The sequence below is a fragment of the Fusarium odoratissimum genome (assembly GCF_000260195.1).
Source record: "Fusarium odoratissimum NRRL 54006 unplaced genomic scaffold supercont1.16, whole genome shotgun sequence".
Taxonomy (NCBI): Eukaryota; Fungi; Ascomycota; class Sordariomycetes; order Hypocreales; family Nectriaceae; genus Fusarium; species Fusarium odoratissimum.
The window spans coordinates 489,547-516,792 of record NW_022158702.1 but is presented as its reverse complement, the minus strand read 5'-3'; the positions used below and the strand labels follow the sequence as shown (position 1 = coordinate 516,792).

Sequence of the window (27,246 nt, the reverse complement as noted above, 5' to 3'; positions counted from 1 at the left end):
TGAATTGTCAAGTTACACCAACGCCCAGACTGTTCTGACTTCTTGCACGATGCTGTTGATGGCGTTGCAAATGAGATGCTAGTGGTCATGACGCAAAGTAGAAGTCGATCGTCGTCCGGACAGACTTTCGATGCTTTCCAGATGCTATCGTCGAAACGCCCGAAGAAGGACGTCCTTGTTATTGACAAACCATGGACAGGTGAAAAGATTTAAACTGCTAGAACTTGAATAAGAAAGAATAATGTTGCGTTCGATGCAGTTCCTAGCCAGAACACTCAGGCTCTAATTGATGCAGTTTAGCCAGGGACGGCTATCCGCCAGGGACATACCAGGAGATTACTATGGCCCAAGGAGTTAAACAGTATGGATAGAACTTGATAATTTGTGGGCCTAAAATGTTTAATATAACTTATATTATACTCTAGGAATTCGAAAGTTAAAATTATTATTTCTTTATAATAGTTTAAGTAATGGCTAGTTATTTATGCCTATATGTGGCAGCTAATCTACCAGAACCCTAAGATTGTTCATAGTGCTCGACCACGTTCACTGTTTCGCCCATGTCTATGGATTTAATGTTGATTCTGGGATATAGAAATATTAATACTGGGATACAATGTGGCGATATACAATTCACCTGTCAGTGACTGGTGTTAGTATTACTCACTAGCATCTGTCGTTATGTCAGTGATGCTAGACTCTTCTTCCAGTGATGTTGGAGTCTAATGTTGCAATTTTCAGCGAAGATATATAAAACAGAAACTCGAAGGAGCCTATCGGAAATTAAACGCACTCTGTGTATTCTTTGAGTGTCTAGTCTATAAGTTATTATAGAAACCTGAATTCTTTTTAACTTGTAACTTCATGAATCTTTTCCGCAGTTATAATAGACTTATTTCTTATTCGAAACGTCTAATAAAGGCAGTCAGCATACAACAGAAGACCAAGGCATCATAGGGAGTATTGCTTACTGAATTGGAAGTGGATGATATCTCCATCTTGAACAACCTGCAGAGAACAAGAGTGAGCTTTATGTGGTGTGAGTCGAGTTGCGTGCACTTACATATGATTTTCCTTCTTGACGGTACTTGCCAGCGGCTTTGATGGGACCCATAGACTTTTGTCCTTCGCAAAGATCATGGAAGTCTTGATAGGCGACAACCTCAGCCTTGATAAAGCCTCTCTCGAAGTCACTGTGGATAGCGCCAGCGGCTTGCGGTGCCAAGCAGCCCCTGGGAATAGTCCAGCATCGGATCTCCTTCTCACCAGCTACATGCAAGTCAGCATTGACTGTACCCTGTCGGAAGATTTGAACATACCTGTGAAGTAGTATTGTAATCCGAGCTTTGTGAAGCCTTCGGTGATAATTTTATCCAACTTTGACTTGACCTTGATGTCCTTGAGGAACTCAGCCTGAGCGTCAGGGTCATCCTTCAAGCTGTGCAGCTTCTCTTCGAACTCAATCGAAAAGGGAATGATATCACGGGGAGTACCACCATGCTCAGTAACCCACTTGGCAATACCAGGAAGGTACTTGCACTTCTGTCGAAGGTAGTCCTTCATTGTCAAGTTGACGAGATAAATGACTGGCTTGGTGGTGATGAGTTGGATCTTCTCGTTGATGAGGGCGATCTCAGCAGGTGTCCAGCTTCCATCTCGAACTGGTTGGTCCTTTTCCAGCATCTATTTCGTGTCAGTCTTCCTTCCATTTCCCAATTGGCATTGCTCTTCACTGACTTCTTTGATCTTCGTTGTTGTCTCAGTGAAAAGAGGCAGCATCTTGTACTTGCCACCAGCTTTCTTGACGATCAGCTCCTCGGCGACGATTTGCTTCGCGAGAATGTCTTAAGATCGGTGTTAGTTTTTATTTCGTTGCCGAAGAGAAAGTACATACCGAGATCTTTTTTGCAGAGCTCGCTTTGAATGGTGTCTATATGAATCATTAGTCAGTTCAGTTACCTCGTCATGTTGTGCTGAACTAACCCAAGTCTCGAACAGGGTCAATCGAGTCATCGACGTGCAAGACCTGATCGTTATCGAAAGCTCTGTTAATCGAGCCAAGTCAGCCTGGTCCCCCACGGCTCTGTTCGTCCCAAAGCGTACCTGACAATATGGAACATGCCGTCAACAGCTTGAATGTGTGACAAGAAGGCATTTCCAAGACCTTCTCCCTGAGAAGCACCCTTGATCAGACCAGCAATGTCGGTGACCTGAAGATAAGCAGGGTACATAGAAGGAGGCTTCCAGAGGTCACAAAGAAAGTCCTAAGTTCCAACCAATATCAGCCTCCCGCTCACCGTTACTTCGCAGCATCTCAACTTACATATCGCGCATCAGGAACAGCACATCTCGCCTCATTAGGCTCAATAGTACAAAACGGATAATTCTCCGCCGCAGCGCTCTGCTCCGTCAAGAGGTTGAACAAGCTCGACTTTCCAACGTTAGGAAGACCGACGCATCCCATCTTCAAATTCTTGCGAACTCTGCCAAAGGCGACGACATTGTCGATAACGGGCTCGGCTTTCTTAGGAGGCATGGTTTTCGTCGATAGTTCCAAAGATTGTAGATGAGATGTTTTTGTTGGTGTTTTTGCTTGGAGAGTTCAAGGGATGGGATTGTGAGGAAGACTTTTCAGAAGTGGCCTGATAGCCCACTTTAAAGACATGGGTGTAGAGTGTTCTGGCCCGTTAATAAAAAGCCACGTTGATACGCTGTAACCTCAAGAAAATACGAGAAAACGCTGAGTATTGATACCCAGTTAGTTTATTTAATAGCAAATACAGTATGTTAGTTGCGATATCTACAGAGAGGTCCCAGTCTGGTCTATACCGGGTTTCATATCGCCCTGCGAGGGAAGAAGGTATTCGTGAGGGGTATCACGTGAAGGACCCTGAAGATTTAGTGGAGGGGTGGAGATACCGTTAACAGACAGGACTAAGCCTAACTCAGCTTCGGTTAGGAAGCAAGCCCACGTTGAAACGTTGTTAGCACGGCCACAGTATTATCTCCGGCCACGACCAAGCCACCTTTAGGTACTGAACTTAGGATCTCTATCCTAAGAGATGAAAAGCTTTAGGAAAATTTGGTAGAGACTTAGAGGACCGTTAGATCAGGCATTAGGTGATTCACCAACCGGTCTCGCAACAAGGTTGAACCGAACTCTCTAGTCTTATTATTCTAACTAGCACTCTAATTACCAGAATCCATGGGCCAGCCCATTACTTCCAGCACCCCATCACTCCAAGCCAAGACATATCTCTCCCCCTTCACACCAGCCATTACATGTCTTGCTAATATATGTCCAAGTCTACAAGAGACTTTGATGAGTTTTTATCTTCTTAGTTGCAACCAGCGGCTTGAGCGTTTTGCTTGCCCTGAGCTCCTTGGTGGTGACGGGCCTCGAGCTCTCGCTTGCACTTGGCATTGGCGGCGTTGTTCCCGTTAGCGGCGGCGGCAGCAGCGTTGTTGCGGTTCTGGCCATTGCGGTTGGCGCCGGCGGCCTGGGCCTTGTTGCCACCTTGAGCTCCTTGATGGTGACGAGCAAAGAGCTCCTCCCGCTTGTTGTTCTTGCCGTTCCTGTTCTTTGCTCCTTGGTGGTGACGGGCTACTAGTTCCTCATCACGCTTGTTGTTGTTGCCATTGGCATTGCCGTTGGCGTTGCCGTTGTTGGCAGCGGCATTGTTGTTGTTGGCAGCGGCGTTGTTGTTGTTGTTGCAGTCATTGGCAGCGGCAGCAGCTCCGTTACCATTGGCGTTACCATTGGCGTTACCATTGGCGTTGCCGTTAGCATTACCCTGGGCGTTGCCTCCCTGGTTGCCCTGGTGGTGACGAGCTACAAGTTCCTCGTCTCGCTTGTTGTTGGCGTTGCATCCATTGGCGTTGGCATTGGCGCCAGCGTTAGCATTGTTGTTGGCGTTCTGACCCTGAGCCTGGTTGTTGTTTTGGTTGCCTTGAGCCTGGTTGTTCTGGTTGCCTTGAGCCTGGTTATTGTTTTGGTTGCCCTGGGCCTGGTTGTTGTTTTGGCCTTGGGCCTGGTTGTTCTGCTTGTTCTGTCCGCCCTGGTGATGAGGCTATGCTTGTTAGATGAAGTTCTACTAGTAGATATTAAGACTAACCTCTCGTTTCTCAACGCTGAAGATGGGGAGAGCGAGAGCGTCTGCTGGGAGAGCTGCAGCAGCCATCAAAGCCTTGCTCACGTTAGCTTTAAAGTATCATGACCATGGTGAGCAACTTACAGCAACATGTCCAAAGCTTGAGCGAGGAACTCGGCTGTCTTGAGAGAAAGCCTGAGCGGCGAGGACAGTGACGACAACGTTGGAGAAATACATCTTGACTTGGAAGTGATGGAAAAGTGTAGAAGTGGTTTTCTGACCGGCAGGTAAAATGAGAGTGATGTAGAATAAAAGTAGGACTAGCCTTGAAAGTTGATGAGAAGAGAAGAACGTTTGCGTCAAGCAAAGCTAAGCTCAGATGATTGAAGAAGGAAATGTGAGTTGGTTGAAGAATTAAGATCGTAGCTGAAGATGTCAAGCTTCTTATACTGCTCGAATTGGGTATGTTGAGTCTAACTTGAGATGATAACCCCAGATTCTTTGAGTCTTAGAATAGATCTCCCCCTAGATCTCCCAAGTTCAGAGAATCGTCAAACGCAAGCGCCAAGACAAGACCGATAGCGTTTGAAGATTCGTTGGACATGATGCCGACATTGCCGCTTTGTTGAGTCAACAACGGAATAACCGCCGTGTACGAAAAAGGTTCTTCTCCTTGATACCCTCGTCGGCCTCCCACTAGGTAACTTTGGGTCAAGGTGTAGGGACGGTTAGAGCGGCCAATCATGAAACTCCAGCCTCGGCCGAAACCCAAGACCCTGGTCGTTGTTTGCCCAAACGCGAAAACGCGAAGTGACATGCCAAAGTTGTTGGTGGCGCGCCATTGGCGGAAATAAAACTCAAACAAGTTTCGCTGGTTTCACCTGATTGGTCTAGAAGACACGACCCCTGACGGCTACGACGTATAGTGCCTCACGTTGCCTGAGAATATTACTAACCCCTGTTACAGATATTGTCTAGGGCTATAATTCTCGGTGAGTAATGGTTTACTATTCCTGATTCGAGATCTGTCAAACCCGTGAAGCTGGAACATTGTTTTAAGTGGGTGGTCTGGATGACTTGATGTAGGATTCTGTCGTCGCACGAACCATTTCACGTTTCGTCTTGGCGTTTGAAGAGTTGTTATTGGGAGCCGATTATCCGCTCACTGTAGAGACCCAAACGCCAAGTCAAAGAAGACCAATTATAGAATCAGGTTTCTGGGCATTGATATATACATCATTGCTTCAAAACTTGTCGCACTTATTTAATTTTTTTCATCGCCCTGGAGGTTGACTTTCATTCTCTCACTGCAGGCCAGTCATTTTCTTAGACTTTTTCGAGGTTCAGTCAATCATTACAATACGTGCAGCAACAATGGGTTCAAAGTATCGTCCAGTTCCTGAAGATGAGGAGCAACAAACTCATGAGAAGAACGCTCTTTTATCACCTCTGCCCATCTACACCAACATCTCGCCATTCATTTCACAACCAGGCGCACATCCAATCTTGATATGGATATGTCACGGTGTTCTACTCTCTTTCTCATTGGCGTTCTTCGCCCTTTCATTACTACTTCGCGCCAGCCCTTTACAAAGTGGTGTTTGCAATCAGCCAAACTTTCCTTACTGTAAGTATGTCGCGGCCCTTTTCTGACCTCTATTTAACATTGAATAGCTCCCGCAGAAAGCGTTGCGGATTTCCATGCGGTCCGATACAATATTACTCCAGCTCTCGAGATGTCCGAGTTTGTCGGATATGGGCCCGAAGTTGATAAAGCGTGGAACCATGTTACATACGACGTCGGTGATCAAATGATTTCACAAGCTGAGCTTGACAAGCTGGGTCTTGACCCCAAATCTCTCAAGGTGAAGGATCCCAAGACAGGCCATACTGGCTATCGCGTCGGAATTCAAGTGTTCCATCAGCTTCACTGTCTGAACTTGCTTCGGCAAGAAACCTACAGGGATTACTACTCCAAGATGGGTGGCGATATTGAGGTTGAGCCTGAGGACTTGAGAGGACATCTTGGTAAGTCAGACTTTTTCGGCCGGTTGCTTGATCAATGCTAACCTGATTTGTAGATCACTGCATCGAGATTCTGCGAAACAACATAATGTGCCAGAGCGACACTGGTGTTTTCACATTCAAGTATTACGATGGCTATGATGGTCACTGGCCTGATTTTAGCACGCTACATACATGTCGCAACTTTGATGCCATTCGAGACTGGGCGTTTGAGCATGCTGTTGTATTTGGCGATGAGGATTGAACAGAGCGTGAAACTCATTTAGATAGAAGTGTAAAGCCAACTATAGAACCCTGGTGGTAAATAATGAGCCATTAACCTCGATCTTCATTCCCTTATGGACTTGGCTGCGCACGTCTTTAAGTGCAGCAGATTTATGACGTCGGCATTTTTCATGTGATAAATTGTACCAAGCATTATGTGTACCAGAAGTGGTATTGATAAGAGTTTTGACAAATTTTCGACTTACATATGACAACTTCTTACTGGCTGAAATGATGCGTGGAGTTTGTATCTCAGCTGCCAATTATTCACAGAATGAGAGTGTGCAGGCAAGCCGATAACGTCAGATGAAAAAGTCCCTGCAGAGTGCTCATTCAAGCTTAGCCAGGTATGCGTTTTAATTGGGCCGTCTAATTGGGATCCGGTTGAGATAAGATAAGATGGAGCGCGATAAGATCTTCGACACTACCCTACAGAGGTAAATGCAAATAGTGAAGAACTATTACTGACGTGAAAAGACTAAGTATATACGTTTAATAATACTAAATCTATTCTCTGGAATTCCTGTTATCTTTTTCATTATTCTTCTTATACGGTTTCCTCTCAGCTCTGAACAAATTGTCATCCTATTAGTTAACACTTCTCACCAATGACTCGACCATCCTGAGACAGTCAACTCTTCACTCAAGATAATCCCTTCATCCGGGATGACCCAATTGACTCGCCAAGCCGGCATCGGCTTGAACACCAGCATCACCTCCACAATCTATCAAGATAATGTGATCAACTAACATAAGCTTAGCAAAAGTTCTCAACCTCCGGTAGTTAACCATAATGCTTCATTTTAAGCTTACAGGGATGACCCGCCAGATCAAGCCCGTGCGTCGGCAGAAGATCCTTCCAAGACGGGAAGGTCTCTTGGCGTCCGAAGTTCGGCTGTCTCGTATTTCCACGGCGGCCATTTCCTTTAACAGAAGGTCCAGGGGTCCATTTCCGAACACTAGCATAGGTACGGAATAGACACCGCGGCAAGCTGTCCACTCATGAGTCAATATGGCAGGTCAAATTAACGGAACAACTTGTGTAGTTGCTCTTACGGGGAATTGGGATAGATAAGGATGGCGAGTTATGCTGTGATGGGATGGACCTTTGATCTGGATGAACGGAGAGATGGCATAATTGGAAACGATCGCCATGAGATAGTAAGATGGATAGATTATGCCCGCTCTATATCGCTGCTGAGAGCATCAGAAGAACATTATAAATATGAAGTGTAGTTGCATAGATTATAGTCGATATCCTCATCTTCATCTGTCTCTTCACACCTCATTACCGCAACAATGGTTTCCAAGCTCGCTCTCGCTCTCTTCTTCGGCAACGCCCTAGCTGGTCTGGCCGGACGTGCCATTCCTCCTCGCTGCGCCATCGCAGACCCTACCCCCGAGCAAGTCCATCACGCTCAGAACCTCAAGAAGATCGAGTCCGTCTCCAAAGTCGCCGCTACTTCCATCACCGTCGACACATACTTCCACGTTGTGTCCTCTTCCTCCTCAAAGTACATCACCAAGGCTAAGCTCCAAGCCCAGCTCAAGGCCTTGAACGACGCTTACGGTCCTCATGATGTTACCTTCAACCTCATCGATACCACTTTCACCACCAACTCTAACTGGGCTGCTGGAAATGGTGAGGTTGCTATGAAGAGACAGCTTCGTCAGGGTGATTACAAGACTCTCAACTTGTACTTCACTGATGTTGCTAAGCTTGATGGTCTTGACGCTCTTGGATACTGCTTCTTCCCTGAGCCTAATGTCTCAACTGGATCCTCGACCTTCATCCGCGACGGTTGCGTCATTGTCGCTGAGACTGTCCCCGGAGGTTCAATGGCTCCTTATAACCTCGGTGGAACTGCCGTTCACGAGGTCGGTCATTGGTTCAACCTCTTCCATACTTTCCAGGACGGTTGCACTGGTGGAGATCTGGTTAGCGATACCCCTGCTCAGGCTAGCCAGACCAGTGGATGCCCTGCTCGACGGGATAGCTGCCCTAACCAGGCTGGTGATGACCCCATCCACAACTTCATGGACTACTCCGATGAGTAAGTTATTCCCGAAACGTTGATTAATATAATCACTAATAGTTATTGTAGTGTTTGCTACGAGGAGTTTACCCCTGGCCAGAAGACCCGCATGCACAGTGCTTGGACCACTTACCGCAAGTAGATTTGAAACGATGAGATGAGATGAGATGAGATGACATGTATATAAATGTTTGTACATATTTCTGCATGGGAGCGATGTGGAGTTTGCGAGTTGATGGGAATGACTGTATTGGTGTTATCTGGCGCGAGTATGAGATTAGATATGAAGAGACGAGTTGATCTGAAACGTTTCACATGTTTTTGTGAGCATTATACCCCGTACGGGTATAGTGAAACCCCTGTTCCTTCGGTAGTCGCCGTAATGCCATCTCAAATGTCGGCAAGTCCCGAGTTCATTTAATTGGCTGCTTACACGATTGAGTCTCAATTACTAGAGGAACTTTAGGCAAGTTTACTATAGTTACTCTAAAACTCATCATAGGTTTAGTCCAGTTACTTTGACCAAGCTTAGTGTAGTAAACCCTGAACTCTGATTATTTATCTATTTTTCTTCAAGTTGGCGCTCATCATACCATTAGTTGCCTGGTTGGCGCGTTCATCCATTGCTGATGGCTTTAAAGCCCGCACAGCAGCGAGGATCTCCTGCTGACTGGTCTCAACAGTCGCAGGCCGAGAAATATCCTTACAGAGCCCATTGGCCTTCTCAATCTTAAGTAAAATATTGGCTTGAGTCGTCTTCCCAGCCTGGTACTCTTGCAGTAGTTGATTGAGGCTTGCAAGGACCTGACCTTGCGAACTTTCAAGGGACCAAGGTTGAGTGGTGAACCCGACAAGGGAATCTGGTTGGTAGGAGAGGATGGTACTGGTGATTGATGGTGATGGTGATGGTGATCGAGTTTGAGGCTTGTGCTTGTGGTCTTCGCAAAGGGGCTGGGGGCACGCGCTGTGTCTGGCGCTGACGCGACGAGGTAGTTGAGGACTGCGCACGGGATAAACCACGTGCGGTACCACGTGCGGTACCACGTCACTGTCGGGCTGTAGTGCGCATTGCTGGTGATCTGATAAAATAAAAATAAAAAGAAGGACAGGCGGCCACAGCTCTCAGAGTGTGATGTGACGGATGAGAGGTTTGAAATAAAGATATCAGAACTTAGGGAAAAGCCCTCTCAACCTAGTATAGCCTTAGGGGTACCTTTTCTAAAGGACCACTGGGCAAGGCACGCGATATTTCTTGGCCCTCAATCAGATTCAACTCGGAATAACATTCAAGGACCGTAGTGACTGGCGATCGATTCGGAGCTGGAGCTGAGGCTATAGCAGAAGGAAGAGCAGGAGCAGGAGGTGAAGCAGGAGATAGAGCACTAGTAGGAGCAGGACTGGGGGTGAAGGTGTGGCTGTACCCGGTATTGTGGTTGGTGATGGAGGAAGAGGGGGTGTTGCTGCTGTAGACCGGGAAGCAGGGACTGCTGTAGACTGACGCTGCCTTTGGCGCTGTCGAGAGGCAAAGGTTGATGATTGCGCACGTGGTATCCCAAGTTCCAACCACATGACCGTCTTGTTGAGCGGCGCATTGCTGGTAACGTAAATGGGGGAATGGACAAAGAACAAACAGGCGGTAACTGTGCAATATGAGGCCTGATGAGCGACACGTGGTATGGGCAGGGTCTTCAGCCCTAGATACGTGAATTACAAGCTTTTCAGTCTCTCAAAAACTCTACTTGAGTGACCTCCTTGGTTCAATCTTGTCTCCTAGCCTGGTAATTTTGGAAATAATGAAAGTTCTCGATTACCTAGAGCAGCGCAATGATGAAGAAGGATCACGATCACTTATTCGTCCAAGATGTGATGAAAATTAAAAAATTAGTTTAAACTTAGGTATGTGATGAGGTTTCAGCTTATCTTGGGCTGTTATGTGGGTAAGTTGGCATGCTGCCTGACGTATGTTTTTGAAAGTGCTATTTTGAGTTGGTTAACCTGATAGCTGATGTATCAGATACCAATCAGATTCTACTCAAGATAACGTTCAAGGACCATAATGAACCCAAGTTGCCCAGAATCTCGGATCAATCCCAGCTTGTCGCTGTTCCAGAACAGCTAGTCTCAACGCCCTCGCAGACCGATCTCCTGTAACACCTGGACCTTCTTTCAGTAAATCACCATAAAAGACCTTGGAGACAAGACCGCAAGTTTCATCCTCGGCTTTCCACAAACTAGCCACTACACAGGGTACACCAGCCATTTGAAACCCGGCGGCAAGATGGATTGATTCCTGAGGGAGCATTGGGTCACCTGTGATAGCCGTCTCACATGCTGATACATAGATGAGAGAGCAGTTTAGCTTCTTTGGCGCTGACATCATGCTTTGAACGTCGAGGACGTTTCCTCTCATGATTTCGCCATTTGCATCTTGGGTGTACCAGTCTCGAAGGAGGAGACCACTGCGCGCTGGGTTTAAGTTGTCCACTTCGCCGTGGCAGGCGAAGTGGGCGACCTGTGAGTTTAATAGGCCCATGAGTGCCTCTTTTCGGACTGGGCGGTCATGGATTACGGCGTCGTATCCTCCGCGAGTGAGAATTGTGTCAATAGTGTCGATCTCGCTTGAGGCATGTTGCAGTGGCGCAAGGTGATCTGTGGTCTCCATCTTAACCAGCATCGCTTTCTGATGTCCACCATTTTGCATGATCTCTTTCTCACGATCTCTCACAAATGATAATCCTCGAAGGGTATTTGTATAGGATGGAACGCATCGATCGAGCACCGTGCAACGCTCTCCCGTCTCTACCGCACGTCGATGATCTCCAGCCGCATGAATGGGCCAAGCATTAATGCTGCTCGTCGTCAACCACCAGACTCTCGGCAAAATTCCGTCTTTAGGAGCCCCATCGTACCCCAGGCTGAGTAGAATCGGTTCTGCTACAACTTCCCAGAGCCATGTGAGTAGATAATGTAGAAGATCCCCACGCTGACCATCTCCGTCATTCGACATATCAATGGCTTCGCGAAAGAGTTGCTTGTGCTCCCTGATGTCATCGACAGTGAATTTGGGAAGTGAGATTTTCCGGATGTCAGTGGTAGTAATGATGAGAGCGTAGCCCCCACTCAGAGGTTCCGTTTCGACAATGACGATTGGACCAGACTCAGCAAGTTCATAGAAGTGCGAGTCCTCGCGTGGAAGCCTGAGAAAATCCCGGAACCCATCCTTTGCTCGGATCTCGGCTATCAGTTCCTGAAACGAAGTCGACTTGTTGAAAGCAGCCTGACTCTGCAAAAACCTCTTATCAAGATCGAAGCGTGCCGCGCGTTGGCCCCTGACCTTCTCGGAGTTCCTCGCTTCGATGAACCGACTTGCCAAATCTGGGAACTTCTCCTTCAGCTGGTCCAGGCCAGAATCCACGCCCTTGTTGAGAATCTCCTCCCACAAGACACATCGACTTCTCTCATATAGTTGAAGTGCTTCGAACACTGGATCTCCAGCGGCAATCGAAAAGCAAAGAGCAAGTGTCGGCACGGCTTGAAACTTCTTCGCTTGTCGTAACTGATCAGCCCGCGTGGTACAAGCATATACCGCAAAAGGGAGATCCTCAGCTGCTTCTCGGATGTAGTTTCTTGCAGCTGTCGAGTCCTTTGCCACCAGATGCGCAAACATAGATGCATAGACTTTCATCCACGCGAGCGCATGACGAGCGATACCTGGTGCCGATGCGAATTGAGCCGTCATGATCAAGTATGCGTTTGCAGCGACGGTGCTCAATGGAGCGGGACTGACAGTATAGATTGCGATGAGTAGTTCGGCTTGATTGATGAGCAGGCCTCCACGGTTAATGTCGTCCATACCACCCATCGAGATGCACTCTTGGAAGTTCACGAGCGCATCACGAAGGTCTCGCAGGCTGAGTGTCTTCTTAGCTCTGTACTGCAACGCACGCGTCAAATTAACCCGCGCTGAGAATAAGTAAAACTTATCCATGCATCCACAAGAGAGAGCCTTGTTGAAGTTATTCTCAGCTTGAGCAAGAAAACTTAGATCTTCTTCTCGGTGGTATTGGCGAAGATATGCTGTTCCCAGCATATTATGCAATGCCGAGATTTCGACCGGTGGGAGGTTGAGATTCCTGCCCAGAACCTCCTCAACCATCTGACCAGCTCTGATGACATCTCTGACATCCTCGGTATCGTCGTATCTGAGCTGAAGGGCGTGACTGAGGCTTCTTGTCCTCGACCCAGCTCGAACCTCAGTAGGCCCAGTTGCTTCGAGACACTTCTCAAAAGACTTGATGGCTGTGTTGATATCTTCCAACCTCCCTGAGAACTTGAACTGATACATGGCTGTGTTTCCGAGGCCATGCGTCAGCATAATGTTCATAGTACCAGCAGAAGATCCCTGCTCTTTTGAGACGTCAAGGCCGTCCTGATATGCTTCAGTGGCCTGTGAAAGATACTTGACATCGCCGGTACATTGGCATTTGACGATGTAAGCGTTGCCGATGTCATTCGTAACAGTAAGATAAAAGGGATCTGTTCGTGACGCTAATTCTTTCGCTGCAACAAGTGCCGTTAAAGCACCATCGATGAATTGCTCTTGCCCCGGAATCTGAGCTGACACAAAAGCAGCCCTCCCAGAAGCTCTCAAACATCGAGCTTTCATAGGGTCTTCGAGGTCGTTGAGAAAAGGCAAGACATCGAGATTTGCCTGACATGCGTTACGTAAATCATCTTTGTCTCCATTAGCTTCGAACCTGAGGAGAAGTGCTATAGCGAGTTGTTGGTAACAGTTGATCTGTTGGTGACCTTGTAAATCTGGATGGTCGAGGGCGTCTTGTAAGCACTTAACAGTCTGGTCGATTTCTGAGAGCAGTCCAGTTTTGCTGAATTGCTCTTCATGAGCACCCGCTTCTCTGATGAGTCGTGCTGGTGGTTTTGGTGACTGGTCGATGATCTGTAGCTCATTCATCCGCTCGACAAGCTTGTCTGCTTCGATTTGCGTTTCTCGGTGATTGTTCTGTTCAGCCCTCTCACCCAGTGCATTCGCCAACTCTTCCAGTGCATCTGTCGAGTTTGGATGAACCCGAAGCGCCTGTCTCAGGTAGCCGATTTCTGCAGAAGGGTCTCTGGCATTCTCTTCTTCATTCAGCTTCTGCTGTAGCGACGCCAGGTTGATGAGACAATTAAAACGATCTTTCGAACGCTTCTCTTCAGAAACTGCGAGGCCTCTGTTGAGAGAAGCTTTAGCCTTTCTGAGGTTCTCGATATCCTGGTTCAGGTCGTATAAGTGAACGAAACACGCGGCGCGAGCACGATGGATATCTGCAATGGTGTATCTGAAAGGCGTTGAGTCGAACTGGTTTGGGACAGAATCCTCAGCTAGCTGGAGAGTAGCCATACTTTCACCAAATAAGCTTTCCTGCTTTTCCTTCTCATATAAGGCCCTCTCCTGTTGTAGCTTTGCCAAACCAAGATAGAAAATCGGCTTCCCTGGGAAATCAGTTGCCAACGCTTCATGGAAAGCCGCAGTCGCATCCTCAAAGTCGACGTCTTCGTGTGTTGCCTTGTACCTTTGTGTCAGAATATCGCCGAGGTCATCCAGATGCAATGCTCGGTTTGAATGATCCCGCGGTCCAAATTCAACAGCCTTTCTGAGATATTCCACTGCCCGATCCAGAGCTTCAGACTCATTATCTGGAGCTGCAACCTCCCATTGTCTCCGCAGAACTCTTCCAAACATGCTGACAACGACCCCTCTCATAGGCTCGCTTTTGAGAACGTTGAAAACAGCCAGAGCGCCCAAAATAGCGGCATCCTTCAAGCCAGACGTATTGTTGCCGACGCCTCTCGTCATTAAGACTTCTTCACTTGCCATAGAGAATCGCCTTGCTCTCCCAGAGCGATCTGAAAGCATGACAGCATAAATATACTTGCATGTTTCCGGATCCACGTCCTTTAGAAAATCTTTACTACGGCAGAACTGACCGTCAGGAATGAGCTCTTCATCTTGCTCTTGAGATGCAATCAATGTTGCCGCATGTTCAAGCTGACTTGTGAGATCTGATGCCATGGTGAATGTTGTGAGAAGCCGGCACTTGAGCAATCATTTAGTGACAGGAAAAGAGGGGAAAGATGACTTGCGCAAGCACTAAGGATCAGTAACAAGACATATGATCACTGGACTCTGATGCGGGGTTTTCATACTAATGTATGTAAGAAATTTGAAACATTGGTTCCAGGTGACATAAAGATTGAAACGATGTTAGGACAATTTGCGGGCAATTTAAAGGCGTGGTAGACGAGTTTATTTTTCATCGATTATCGAACGGCCGAGACAATTGTGCAATCAGACCAGCTGATAGGGTACAGTATCACAAGCTGAAGCGCAATGTGACATTGCGCGCATAAATATTGGCACACTATTAGCGCCACCTCGGCTAAATCGGGTTGAGATACGAGGTATTTGTGCTGCCTTGCGTTTACCCAAGATAAGAACTGACTTACTACCCCCCCATCACATAACAAAGTCTTCCAAATAACTAACAATAATGGGCAAGGCTTTAGATCTCAAGTATGCCGAGCTCATGCGAGCGCATCCTTTCGGCACGGCGTTGTACCTACCAATTCCCTCGAGTCAGTTTCAGCCCGGATTCATCGGATACTTTGACTCGACTGGGGCCTGGAATCCTATCGGAGACCTCGCATCTTCGTCAAGCTTGCCACCGGGTTTGTCATCCATCGACGGCACAACATTGAAGCGAGCGCCGTCTCAGAAACAAATGTGGGGACCAAAGCTGGGCAACGAGACAAGAGGTCACGCTATTGATCTGAGTGTCGGCCTTGGGGCCATACCTATGCTGGCTGCAGCTGCACTGCCCTTCGAAGTTTCTGCCTGCTTCCGATTCCAGGCAGATAAAAATCATGGAGCAGTTCTTCTGACCAGTGGTCCTGTTGTCCATGAGCGGTATTATCATAAAGAGCCTCTCCTTCAGTGGATGAAGCAAAACGCGAAGAGCATAGTGAAAACATATCCCGAGGTCAGAGAAAACGGCTTGTGGATTATCAGTTCTACGTGGACAGCAGAGAATGCATCGGTCAATTGCTGGAACTCCAAAGACAAAAGCGTTGATGTTGGGTTCAGCACGACGGCCCTTGAGTTTGGCGAAGTGGCTCCAAAGGGAAGTTACCTGCACGGAGGGAGTGCAGAAGGATGGATAAGCACTCAGAGTGATGATGTAAGTTCTTATTTCCCTCTCTGCTGATTGCTTAATTAACAGGTACAGAACGACAAAGGCCATGTTGTCTTCTTCCATGGCATCAGATTCACATGGGTTCCCATTCGCGGAGTGAGTCACCAAGCTGAACCGTGAAATGCATGGAAGCTAAATAATTGCAGTTGACAGAGAAGAAGACCCCCAGACAATTTCGAGGAGAGGGTCCAACAACGCCCGCATCTCTGACAATATTTGAGGACGACTTGGGCAATGGGACTTTTGAAGTACGGTATGAAGACCAAACTGAGAAGGAGGAACAAGATACAGTGCACCAGGACGACGATGAGGAAGACGCGTGGGAGTAAACATTGCTGTGTGATGATTGAATGTCAAAGGTTACTAAGTAATTATTTAACACCAAGCGGAAAGTGTCCTTATACTTTGACTTCTGAACCCATCATAATTGTAAGTTTTGAAGAGGCCAGGAGTGCAGTAATACAGCTCATGCTGTCAAGTCCTGACTTTTAAGCGAAACTTATACATCAAACCAGAGCCACTAGTAGAGCACTGTGCCTCATATAACACTGTGATGGGGATATATACTTTCGTGAACAAATACGCTTGAACGTTAAGGATTGGGTGTTTTGCCTTGAGCCTTTGCGCTAGAACATGTTTAACTTTTGACTTTTGTAATACAACTAAAGTATTTCTTTTCTTATCACTAAGATGATTTATTTCTTTCATATAAGGGACTACGAACTAAGACCTACGTCTCAAGTTTTCTTTTCCTTTTCATTATCCATGTTTCACAAATCTTGCTACATTTCATTATACAGGAGGCCGCCCTCCACAATCTCCATAACCACTCTGCTTTATGGTGATCTCGTTGGATCAACCGAATAACCATAATGGATCTTCTCGACAAGCTGAAAAGCCTGACTGTCCGCAAGCCACATGGAAAGTCTATCCCCCCAAGCCAGATGCTGATACCAAAACCGGTCCAGAGCGGTCATGGCTCAGAAAGCAGCAAGAAGAGAGTTCGCCCCGCAAAGATACCAGTCGCTGTCATTGATATGCTAATCATGACCAAACCAAAGTCATCACCACTGAAAACCCTTCAAAGCCTCCCTACAGAGCTTTTGATTCAAATCGCTACTCTCCTCACCCCAATCGACCGCGCAAGCCTTGCCTTCACATCAAGTTGGCTTCATGGGCTTTTCGGCAACGCCACAAAGCTTAACGGATTCGATCGTTGGAAACTTCTTAAACGGCTTGAACAAAGCAACATGTGGCCTTCTGAAATCCTCTGCGAGATTTGCCAGAAATTTCATGAGCCTCGCAAGAGCCGCCGAACATTCACTGAAAAAGAAGGCCAGCGAGCCTGTATCCGTAATGGCGCTTCACATCTTCAGCGATTGTCCATATCTCCGTATCTTTCGAGGGAGATTCATTTCGATGTCATGGCGGCTATATCGAGGTCTCACCATTTCACGCCAAATGCGCTACTTCCAGGCGAGCCAAGTGTACAGTTTGTGGCACCGTATGTCAATGATGAGGAAGAACTAGTTATACGGCTACAGCAGACTGTACATTTCTCCCATCAGGGGCACGTCCTCATAAAGTCACAGAGGATACTGTTTCCCGGACGAGATGCGGGCCGCGAGGCGAATAAGATCATTCAGGGTACTGGAACTCTACACCGGGTTCTTCAGGAGACCTCCGAACTCGGTACGATCTGTGGGCATGCTAGGTGGGCTGATATTTATCCGTTCATCACTCGCCCAGACGAGCAGTTTGGATGGCACCAAGGACAATGGTCATTCCGCCATTCATCATTACAAGAGTTTGACCTTCCCGGCGAAGAACTACAAGAGTGTCTATGGGCTCACAAGGGAGATTGCTGGGTGAACTGTCAAGCAAGGGCAAGGCTTGACAGCGCCCTCGAAGGTCGCATATGGTCTTGTGGCGGTTGTTCAACTGACTACGCCGTCAACATCATCCGATCAGAAAGCTCGTGCGCGAATTATATTGTCATGACATCGTGGAAAGATGTCGGGACTTGTATTAGAAGGGATGATCCGCTGTGGAAGGAGCATATGAACTACGGTGTTCATGCGGGCCATAAACGCGAAGAATTTGGTAAGATCGCGGGTGAGATTGAGAAGTTGACGAGGGGCCTCGGGAGGCAAGTGTACTATTTCCCTCGCATTTCGAAGAAAAGGCTTCGGGAGATGTTCATTGATGAGGGAGGATGTGAGGAGAAGATGATCACAAGAGATGTAGAGGTACATTCGTGAGGTTTTTTTCTTGCCTGTCACTCGTAGAGCACGAACCGAGGGATGCAGAACACGGCGACCTCTGTAACAGCTAGCTCAACATTGGTTCAATATGTCCATACACGGAGAAAAGAGGAAGGAGGTTTTATACGAGGCTGACGAGTCTAGTCGATTAGCAAGGTTCTTATGTTACTGGTCGTAAGAACTGACGACCTTACTCTGAGAGGGTTGACCTGGCATGCCCTGAACTGTTCATCATCAGTGACACGGATGATATGTGCCCCTTCAATGTGCATTTCACTCCATTCAGCCCATGTCACAGAACCAGACTGACTGAATGAGCGACGGGGTCCACTTGGCCGATCTCGAGCGCCTCTCCCGACTTAGGTAAGATTAGCTCTCCGTCTTATGTGAGATTGAGTTCACGGATGTAAGTGCCGAACGGGAGGCTTGGCAGGCAACATGTCGATCAAGGTCCAGCCAATCAGCAATAAAAAACACAGCTTAGGCACGGATAGTATCTCCCTCTTATTCCAGGCATAGCCGACCTCAGGAAAGGCGCGTGGTTGACTGGCGGTTTAACATGTAGCGCACGTGGCTATGCTTCCTTTTCTGGCACGGCTCTATCAGAATGTCAGGTCATAAGATCATCCTCCCGAAAGACTCTGCAGGGCATCCGTAAGGTTAAATTTACACTGCTGAGGGAAAGGTGGTCCTACTCATCCACCCGACCAATCTTATGGTAAAAGCTGTTTGATAGGGTTGTTTCAACTGAGCGCAAGACGAGAAATGCGACCAAGAGAAAAGTAGAACGTGAATCAATGCAAGATCTCTGTTTCATTATAATATTATTAAAACTAATTACGAACCTAAAGCGTTCATATGAAAACATCATTCTGGAGCGTATTATGAGAGAGTCATCACAACCCATTTGATACAGATGTCACTACCGTCCAATCTTCTGGTAGTCCCGGAGGTCTAGAATCATCGGTCGTTTATCCAATTTTGTCTAACTCAGACGCCGAGGTAAATCATTAGGCTAAAGAAAACGAAGTTTCACACAGATGCAACTCGAAGAAGAAGGAAGTAGTTCAAAGGTTCCGGCCAAATTTGGTTGTTCTTGAGATGGGTGCGGAGTTCAGTAATCAAATGGATACATCGCCATCCTTGTCTCGCTTGTGAGCAAGCCAATGATGCAAGGGCCGGAACGAGCAACCCAATCATAGAGGGATCGGAACGGACAATGCCAAGACTTACGGGCCCATAGATATGTTTGTCTTAGTCAGAAGCAAGGGCATGGTCATCTCAGTATTGTAGGATGTGAATCCTTTGAGGGTTGTATAACCACCCAGGGGCAGAAGACGTACCGTATTGAGGAATTTCGCGAGAGACCATCTCGAGGAAGTGAGAATGGGTTTGGTATAAAGCTGCAAAGCTTACATCTTCCATTTTTCAGAAACATCCTTTAAGCTTCTTTTTAAGCTAATTGCATCGAGGCGTGAGCATGCGGGTACTTCGCAGCGGCGATGCCGCCGTCTTAATCATACTTGGCCTTCTTCTTTGCCCACACGTGAGCGTTTCTCATCCCACAGATGGCATCTCACCCCATGGGAGCGGCAATGCGCCCGATGTCAATCACCTGGACGTTCGAGGCCATGACTCTCAAGAGTCGACGAGCATTACTGACTTAGACCCGGACGGATTCGACAACTTGACTGCCACGGTTGATCACACGTCCGGCCTTGATCGCAGAGCTGCCAAGGACTTTTACCTGAGAGTAATGCCACTTGGTGCTTCTATCACTCAAGGCTACAAGTCAAGTGATGGCAACGGCTACCGCAAGTGGCTTCGATCTCAGCTCCGTTTCCATGGCTGGAAAGTCAATATGGTAGGATCGGAGAGGGATGGTACTATGGCAGACTCGGTGAGTTGAACAAGCTTGGAGCTTTATGCAGTGGCAGAGCTAACACTCGTCAGGACAATGAAGGCCATCCTGGTTGGATGATCAACTCCGTATTTGGCGCCTGGAAAGAAAGCAAGTGGATGAAACCCAATTTGGTCCTTATCAACGCAGGATTGTCAGTACATCATGCTGATATGTTCGATATGCTCAGCTGACATGGTTACAGGAATGACTGCAACAAGGGAGGTGATCCGAGCAAAGCAGGCGAGCGAACCAAAGAAATGGTAGATGACATATTCGCAAGCGTCCCTGGCGTAACAGTCATTCTATCCACCCTCCTCAGGAACGGAGATCCGGACCGAGATGCCTGCACCAAAGACATCAGCAGGCAAATTAGGAGCGTGGCAAAGGGATACAAGAAGGGAACCCGCATCGGACTCGCTGATATACGCGATGTCATGAAGCTGAGCGACATTGGGCCGGACAACGATCATCCGACCGACGATGGCTACAAGTGGTTTGCTGGGGTCTGGTGGGATGCCATCAGCCAGATCGAGGATCGCATCCAGCCACCGGCAGCAGTCAGCGGTATCAACGATGCAACCACCGGACAGACCAACCAGTGCAAAAAGGTTGCTGGAAACTCGGGCCTGCCCGCTCAGTCTCAACTTGGGAGTGGCCACGATGATGGCAACTACGTTCATGCGAGCACTGCGCGCGGGACTATTGACAGCGCCGCTATCGACAAGGGTAGTGATCCCAAATCCATTACTGATGCAATCCCTTGGCACATCTTCTTTGCCAATATTGTCAAAGGCGACCCCAATGCGGCTCGCACGGCCGCTCTCGATGATTGGATCCGCGTTTACCACAATACCAAGGACAAGAACGCATACTGGTTCCGTCAGAACCTGGGAGGAGGCAAGTTTGACAAGTCCGTACAGTTTGACGTTGACATGAATTGTGATTTGGGTCCTCGTAAGTACTCTCAGGTGCTGCACAGTTCCGAAACGATGCTAATAGTGGTTTTAATCAGGCTATGCATTCGCCGATCTTGTGAGCATAACTAAAATAAGACGCTTTTGACCTGGAAGAGACTGACAAATGGAAGAACAATGATGGCCTGGATGACTTTTTCTGCATCAAGGAGAACGCTGTGTGGGCCTCACTCAATCGTGGCGGGAACCCCCCAAAGTTCGAAAGTATCGGGCAAATTATTGGCGATTTTGGTGGCTTGAAAGCAACCGATGTACGCATCGCAGGTCAGTGGTTGTTGCAATCATCCCTCTTGCCCTGTTACTGATTCGAGTTCCAGACATCGACGGCGATGGAAGAGCGGACTTTTGCCTCGTCAAGTCCGCAGGCGAGATTGGGTAAGCAATCTCTGATCACGGCAGGTTTGATAGCTGACAGTGCCAGATGCTCCCGGAATGGTGGCTGGGGTGATAAACCACAATGGCAGGGATTCAGCACAGTTGATGGAATCCGTGGCACTGTCTTTGACATCGATCTCCCGGATAAGTCCGGTATAATCCTTGGTAAGTGCTATCCTGATATCACTTCTTGACCAAGACTCTAACAGAAGCGGCAGCGGATATCAACGGAGAGTATGTCACATTGACGCCTGAAGTTTGACGGGTGAAGGCTGGCAATGCCTATACTGACATTTCTACGTAGCTTCCGGAGCGATGTCCTATACATAGGTGGTAATGGCAATGTCCGAACATGGGTCAACAATAGAGGAACAGGCAAGGGAATAGTGAGTCTAAGATACAAAGAATGATCAAGATTGAAAGCATGCCTTTATTAACAACAGTCAACAGGTGCCCAATTGGAGATCTGCAGGTCTTACGCACGCCGGTCAAAGCTCCACTGGCGTCCAAGACAGCATCAAATTTGGGCGCATCTACGGCTCCAACCGCCTCGACTATATTCTCCTCAAGGAACAGAAAGATACTTATGATGTTCTTGTCTGGGAGAACAAGGGAGAGGGCGGCACGAAGCTCAAAGCCGATGGCAGCTATTACTGCGATATGCGCAACTCTGGCAGCGACGACCTCGTTTGGATCTATCAAGACGGTAGGGTCGATGAGATCAACGTCAACATCCACTCACCGCCTGCATGGGGCCATGCTATCTCGTTTGACCTCAGGGTTCCCGGACCGAGAAACGGCATACACTTGGCCGATTGGACGGGCGATGGCAAATGTGACATCATTGTACAGGACAAGGCAACTGGGGCTCTGACTATCTATCAGAATACTTACCAAACGGCGTCTGGCCGCATGACGTTTGACAGCAATACTCTTCATGCATCGCCCGGTTGCAACCAAGGCTGGGGTGTCGGTATATTCGATCTAGGAATGAGGATTCACGACATCGAGTAAGTCCTCCATAGGCAACATCTTGTCCATGGCCCGCCTCCAACTTGGCCATGTCGAGGACTAACAAATCTTACCAGCGGTGATGGGCGAGCTGATGTATTGTGCATTGAGAAGAACGGACTCATTACGGGTTGGCTTAACAAGGCCTCCGGGTTAGAATCCGTTGGCCAGGTCAAGTTCTCAGAGGGATGGTGAGCTACAATTCCCGCAACTACGCCTGCTTCTACTCACTACTCCTCAAGGGATCGAGCTAGCATACGGTTTGCCGACGTGGAAGCGTCTGGACGAGCTGATCTTCTACATGTCGACAAGTACACGGGAGCTGTCAATGTCTTTACCAACAATGGGCACAAAGCTCAAGGAGGGAGTTCCTTCTCTTGGACCAACCGCGGAATGCTCTACAACCCCATTGACCGGGGCGAGAACATGGTGGGTTGATACTTCTATGACTGATGCTTGCTGGCTGATCCATTATACTTAGCACTTTACCAACCAAGGCGGTTTAGGAAGAGCTGATATGGTCAAGCTTGATCCGTCAACGAACAAGGTTTGTTATTGAGCTCAAAAGCTGCTCTTTTGAAGTTGGTGTTGGCGTGGCTGACACCTGGAAACCAGGCATGGACGTACTGGAACAAATGTGGCTCAACTGGTGGAGACGATGCTCCTGCAGACAGTAAGTAATCATCACTCTTTACATGGCATTGTGTCTTATACTAATCTTACATTACTAATTACAGAGGACCCTGGTCTACCCAAGACAGGTGGCGGTTCCGTAGGCGATGACATCAAGGAAATAGATCTACCTGAGAAGGGCGTGGACAGCGACAAGATTTGCAAGATGAACTTCGACTCCAAGGACCAAGCCAAGATATCCGAGACATGGACCAAGAGCGGTGCGGCCCAGTGGTTCAAGGACTTCATCACCAAGAACAAGGCCGAGAACTGGACAGATAAGTTCTTCAAGGCCGTCATTGCCGGTGGTCAGCAGGGCGGATCAACAATGGACTGCAAGGATCTCGGATCGACAACGTGTGTTGGACCTGGCGCAACGGCTTGCACAACGTACACGCCGCCCGAAGCCTTTTATGTCCATGTACAGATTTCCAATCTGTTCAGTGCTCTTCACAAGATCTGGACAAAGTCTGTCAACTTCAGTATTGACCAGCTATCAGGCGGTATCAAGGATATCGTCGATAAGTATGGTGAACCGCCCAGCGACGACCGTGCTTTGATCCTCAACATGCTGGTTGGCATCCTTACCTCAGGCGCCGGCCTTGGAGCAAAAGCCCCTGGCATCTCAGGCTCCCTGACTTTCTTGTCGGGCGCCTTCGCCCAGGCGTCTGCCAACAGTGGAAGTTTCAGCAAGGTGGTCACCAAGGAAGATCTCAAGGACGACCTGGAGAACGCCTACGGTAAGGTTTTTGGTGCCATACTCAACGTTACCAACGGATATGTCGAGGGAGTCCTCTCAGGTAAGCTGCCTGATGAAATCAAGGACACTACCGCCGAGGACTTTGTTCTCGACAACTTTGATCAGGGCCAGTGGCTATCAGAGCCGGCTGTCACAGAGGCGATGAAGACATACGTCGAGGGCACGCATAAGAAATGGGTACGTTGCTGTTCTTTGTCGGCTGATTGTTTGTGTTCCTGTCGAACTGACCTTTATCGCAGCTCGAGTTTGCAAAAACGAGAGCGCTTATGAATGGCAATGGCAAAATTGATGGGTGGTATGCTTTAATGGCGAGCCATGTATGTATTCGCTTCCCTTCCTCTTCAAAATGCTTCGCTGACTTGACCTTCCTCCCTGGTAGCCCGACGATGAGTGCAGCCTGGTACGTTTTCCTTACCTTCTGCTCCTTCCTAATATCACTCTGACTTTTATATGCAACAGCGAAGAACTGAGCCGAAAGATCCAACAGATTGGACGCAAAAGCTAACAGAGGAAGTCTGCACTAAGAAGTTGCCTGGATGTATCTGGCATGATAAGGTATGACTTTTGATGTTCACCCGTCAATGAAGATACCCAGCTATACTAGACTCCCTCCCCCAATCGTACACCTCAACTAACAAGTCGTGTCGTTTTATAGCGCTGCATATGCTTCGGACATAGTGACCACCGTTATCAGGGGGGAACGATTCGACGGTTCGGAATTCTATATAACGACGACTTCGTTTCCGAGATCACTGAGATGGAGAAGGTTGTGGACGACTACAAGGCCGCGCTTATCAACAATTACGAGTGCAATAATGGTGAGCCCTCGGTGCCTAGCCAAAAGGACTTGGACATCAAAAACCCTATCGCATACCCCAAATGCTTTATCTCATTTTATAGGCTGAAGGAAGATGAGAGATTCTATTGCGAGATTTCTAAGGAGCTTTGGTAAATGCAGGTTACCACTTAGATTAACTTAGACTAGCATTCCATGATATTGGGTGATCTCTCATCTCATTATCATTGTAGAAGGAATATCTTGTATCAATAAGAAAAGATTCATTGTATAATCACGCATCCTGACAATAAAAGAAAGTCTTCTAGTAACCGCTCAGAAATATCTCCACCCAAGCATACGGATAACATCCCAATCATCCTCAAACTGATATCCCAAACCTTCACCCGCCCTCTTCACCATCGACGCACCACGACACGCAGGCTCTTCTTCCGTCTCGGTTTCAGTAGGTGTCGTCAAAGTAGTCGTCACAGCAGTAACACCAGCGCTAGAGCACGCATCATAATACTTCTCAGCCGAGTCACAATACGTAGCATAAGCGGGAGTCTCGCTTGGGAAGATGGTAGTAGCTTCGGGGTCTTGACGGCGAACAAGTTGTTTGTTGGTGGGTCTTGCAGTGGGCCAGCCTGTTGGGATGCGATATTCCCACCGCTTGGATAAAATGGTCTCGGTACTTTGACAGGCTTATTATTCAATTGCTAATGGAATTTTTGGGATGTTTGATAGGACTTACACTGTGTATGGGCTGACGGTGATCACATTGAACTCTTCACAGTCATCGATACGATCTTGCAAGGGAGGTGAGCCTCCAACTGAGGTTATGCCTGCCACACAAGCGTCGACAGTAGTTGTTGGAGGCTCTGGAGTTGTAGTGGCCTCGAAGGTTGTTTCATCCGCCGTGGTAGAGATTTCCGACTGTGTTGTAAGTGCTTCGTCGCTTGATAGTGGTAGATCCACGGACGAAGACCCTGACACAAATTCCGCTAACTGCGAGGTCTCTTGATCGATCCGTGAGGACCTCGAATCTGATTTATGCACAATTAAATGAGTCTTCTAAATTTCGAGGCATTCTTAGGACATAACTGTGCTTGTAGTAGCAATGGAAGTATTCCTCCCAAATGTCGGATGAATTGACGGAGCCAAAAGAAACCTGCCGGTCTCTCTATCTCCTGTATCTGGTGCATTTGCATCTCCATCGATCGAACTGAAGGGTCCGTTGTTGTTCGGAATCGCAGCAAGATAAGTCGAAAGATAAGTTACACAATATGTCTCTGCTTCCCTCGGCGCAAGATCGTTTTCTGGGGAAGCAGCTACGGCTTTCAGTAGAGCTGCGAAGAATATGTCTCTCTTCATCTCTAAGCTTGGTAGAGCTTCTGATGTGACGAAAGGTTACACAAGGTAAATGAAGAGAGGGATCATGGGGACTACTTGAGGCACGAAAATAAGGAGCCGCCGATGTCTCAGCCGCCATGAGGCGATCGAAAGGAGAGATGAGAGATCAGCTAGCCACTCAGAAGTGCCAAGAGAAAATTTTCATCCCTACATTGCACAATTGTATTTTCATTCCACCTACCAACAAATTTCGGATTCAGAGGCTGGTGGTCTTGAGTAACGCTTGAAGTTGCGGAAATACTGGACGGCTGTGAGCCCCATCATGCTATGACATGTGCCAGTAGCCATCGCGGGTGTGTTTGACAGATACTGCCATAAGATGAAGGATAATAGTATCGTTCTGGGCACCACATGAGCATTATTTATCATCAAATCCCTGCTGTATAGAATCTTAGAGTTGTAAATTTAACAATCTTTGTTCCCGCGTCTTATCGCTGGTATCCGAACTTGCATCCGATCTGTTGGTTGCCCTACAAGGCATATGTCTCAGACACGGCATCCTTCTCGCGGACCAAAAACTCCTTGAAGCTACCCAATCCAATTCCCCACGTCTTGACCCTCTCAGCGTCAACGCATTTCTCTCCATCCCTCAAGAATACCTGCGATCCAATAAACGGGTTTGTATCCATAGCCTGAGCAACCTGCTCATCAGTGTAAAACTCAGCCTTCATGTCTCGCCCAGTCGCATCAGCCAGAATCTCCATCATCTGCACGGCCGTCAACCTCTCGCTGACAAGGTCAATTCCTTCCCCATTAAATCTTTCAGGCTCGTTAAAGACGGCGAAAGCGAATTTAGCGATATCTTGCGGGTCGACGAGGTTGAGCTTGGTGTCGGGCTTTAGGGCGGTCAACCAGGTGTTGCGCTCGAATAAGTCGCTGTAGATGCGAGCTTTAGGGGCGAGGAGGTTGGACATGAAAAACCCTGGACGGATGATAGCCCAGTGCTTGAATCCAGCACGCTGAACAAGCCCTTCAATAACATTCTTGATGAAAAGGCTCTTGAAGAGAAAGTGACTAGGGGGAAGAAGCGTGCGCTTCTCAGGAGCATCGGCGCTAATAGAGCTCGAGTACACAACATCTTCAACGCCCGCCTTTTTAGCCAGTGCAATAATTCTCTGAGCCCAGATACGCTCATCGTCAAGATTGCTGTAGTTGGGCCCAAGAGCAAGGAACAGCTTGTTGCAGCCTGTAAGACCGGCAGTAAGGGCCTCTTCATCGTCCCAATTGCCAGAGTTCAACACGACGCCGATCTTAGCGAGGGCTTGGGCTTGAGGGGACTCGATGTTTCGCACTGTAGCACGGACAGAACAGTTTGATTGGCGGAGGTGGCGACATACTGCTGAGCCTTGGGTGCCTGTAGCGGCGACGACGTAAACGGTGGGGAGAGACATGGTAATAGACTGAATGTTTACTTGACTATGATACAAAAA

The 27,246-nt window shown here is 47.9% G+C and overlaps 11 protein-coding genes across 12 annotated transcripts; 5 read left to right on the top strand and 6 right to left on the bottom strand.

The window, feature by feature from the left end:
• Positions 1-776: 776 nt before the first annotated feature.
• FOIG_09770 (GTP-binding protein YchF) lies at positions 777-2,599 on the bottom strand. The gene is made up of 9 exons (XM_031210056.1): positions 2,324-2,599; positions 2,104-2,264; positions 1,984-2,045; positions 1,895-1,930; positions 1,738-1,844; positions 1,320-1,683; positions 1,064-1,269; positions 972-1,008; positions 777-912 (listed from the first exon to the last, which is right to left on the bottom strand). Exons 1-9 carry the CDS (start codon positions 2,534-2,536, stop codon positions 893-895), a joined length of 1,206 nt encoding a protein of 401 aa, XP_031060307.1. The 5' UTR covers positions 2,537-2,599; the 3' UTR covers positions 777-892.
• A 597-nt stretch (positions 2,600-3,196) lies between these two features.
• On the bottom strand, positions 3,197-4,444 carry FOIG_09769 (uncharacterized protein; the record flags this gene model as incomplete). Of its 2 annotated transcripts, XM_031210055.1 has the most annotated exons (4): positions 4,236-4,444; positions 4,116-4,187; positions 3,974-4,070; positions 3,197-3,949 (listed from the first exon to the last, which is right to left on the bottom strand). In XM_031210055.1, exons 1-4 carry the CDS (start codon positions 4,326-4,328, stop codon positions 3,339-3,341), a joined length of 873 nt encoding a protein of 290 aa, XP_031060306.1. In that variant the 5' UTR covers positions 4,329-4,444. The 2 variants fall into 2 exon arrangements, with proteins under 2 accessions (XP_031060306.1, XP_031060305.1); XM_031210054.1 differs by having other exon boundaries at positions 3,339-4,070; positions 4,236-4,375.
• A 1,021-nt stretch (positions 4,445-5,465) lies between these two features.
• FOIG_09768 (uncharacterized protein) lies at positions 5,466-6,440 on the top strand (the record flags this gene model as incomplete). Its single annotated transcript, XM_031210053.1, has 3 exons — positions 5,466-5,718; positions 5,766-6,119; positions 6,173-6,440. The coding sequence occupies 3 exons, from the start codon at positions 5,466-5,468 to the stop codon at positions 6,358-6,360; spliced, it is 795 nt and encodes a 264-aa protein (XP_031060304.1). The 3' UTR covers positions 6,361-6,440.
• Positions 6,441-7,642: 1,202 nt separating this feature from the next.
• FOIG_09767 (uncharacterized protein) lies at positions 7,643-8,653 on the top strand. The gene is made up of 2 exons (XM_031210052.1): positions 7,643-8,434; positions 8,486-8,653. Exons 1-2 carry the CDS (start codon positions 7,680-7,682, stop codon positions 8,556-8,558), a joined length of 828 nt encoding a protein of 275 aa, XP_031060303.1. The 5' UTR covers positions 7,643-7,679; the 3' UTR covers positions 8,559-8,653.
• A 321-nt stretch (positions 8,654-8,974) lies between these two features.
• FOIG_09766 (uncharacterized protein) lies at positions 8,975-10,008 on the bottom strand (the record flags this gene model as incomplete). The annotated part of the gene is made up of 2 exons (XM_031210051.1): positions 8,975-9,472; positions 9,916-10,008. 2 exons carry the CDS (start codon positions 10,006-10,008, stop codon positions 8,975-8,977), a joined length of 591 nt encoding a protein of 196 aa, XP_031060302.1.
• A 306-nt stretch (positions 10,009-10,314) lies between these two features.
• Positions 10,315-14,907, bottom strand: FOIG_09765 (uncharacterized protein). The gene has a single exon (XM_031210050.1). The coding sequence runs from the start codon at positions 14,487-14,489 to the stop codon at positions 10,461-10,463; it is 4,029 nt and encodes a 1,342-aa protein (XP_031060301.1). The 5' UTR covers positions 14,490-14,907; the 3' UTR covers positions 10,315-10,460.
• On the top strand, positions 14,895-16,186 carry FOIG_09764 (uncharacterized protein). The gene is made up of 3 exons (XM_031210049.1): positions 14,895-15,654; positions 15,703-15,765; positions 15,816-16,186. Exons 1-3 carry the CDS (start codon positions 14,968-14,970, stop codon positions 15,996-15,998), a joined length of 933 nt encoding a protein of 310 aa, XP_031060300.1. The 5' UTR covers positions 14,895-14,967; the 3' UTR covers positions 15,999-16,186.
• A 355-nt stretch (positions 16,187-16,541) lies between these two features.
• FOIG_09763 (uncharacterized protein) lies at positions 16,542-17,930 on the top strand (the record flags this gene model as incomplete). Its single annotated transcript, XM_031210048.1, has 1 exon — positions 16,542-17,930. The coding sequence occupies one exon, from the start codon at positions 16,542-16,544 to the stop codon at positions 17,928-17,930; it is 1,389 nt and encodes a 462-aa protein (XP_031060299.1).
• Positions 17,931-19,413: 1,483 nt separating this feature from the next.
• FOIG_09762 (uncharacterized protein) lies at positions 19,414-24,657 on the top strand (the record flags this gene model as incomplete). Its single annotated transcript, XM_031210047.1, has 19 exons — positions 19,414-19,833; positions 19,887-19,987; positions 20,039-20,790; positions 20,849-20,868; positions 20,924-21,074; positions 21,122-21,185; positions 21,232-21,350; positions 21,404-21,419; positions 21,490-21,571; positions 21,636-22,195; positions 22,274-22,387; positions 22,439-22,625; positions 22,678-22,743; positions 22,812-22,869; positions 22,934-23,805; positions 23,868-23,945; positions 24,008-24,028; positions 24,088-24,183; positions 24,284-24,657. 19 exons carry the CDS (start codon positions 19,414-19,416, stop codon positions 24,578-24,580), a joined length of 4,074 nt encoding a protein of 1,357 aa, XP_031060298.1. The 3' UTR covers positions 24,581-24,657.
• An 82-nt stretch (positions 24,658-24,739) lies between these two features.
• FOIG_09761 (uncharacterized protein) lies at positions 24,740-26,104 on the bottom strand (the record flags this gene model as incomplete). Its single annotated transcript, XM_031210046.1, has 3 exons — positions 24,740-25,097; positions 25,158-25,361; positions 25,998-26,104. The coding sequence occupies 3 exons, from the start codon at positions 26,102-26,104 to the stop codon at positions 24,740-24,742; spliced, it is 669 nt and encodes a 222-aa protein (XP_031060297.1).
• Positions 26,105-26,286: 182 nt separating this feature from the next.
• Positions 26,287-27,207, bottom strand: FOIG_09760 (uncharacterized protein; the record flags this gene model as incomplete). Its single annotated transcript, XM_031210045.1, has 1 exon — positions 26,287-27,207. One exon carries the CDS (start codon positions 27,205-27,207, stop codon positions 26,287-26,289), a length of 921 nt encoding a protein of 306 aa, XP_031060296.1.
• Positions 27,208-27,246: the final 39 nt, after the last annotated feature.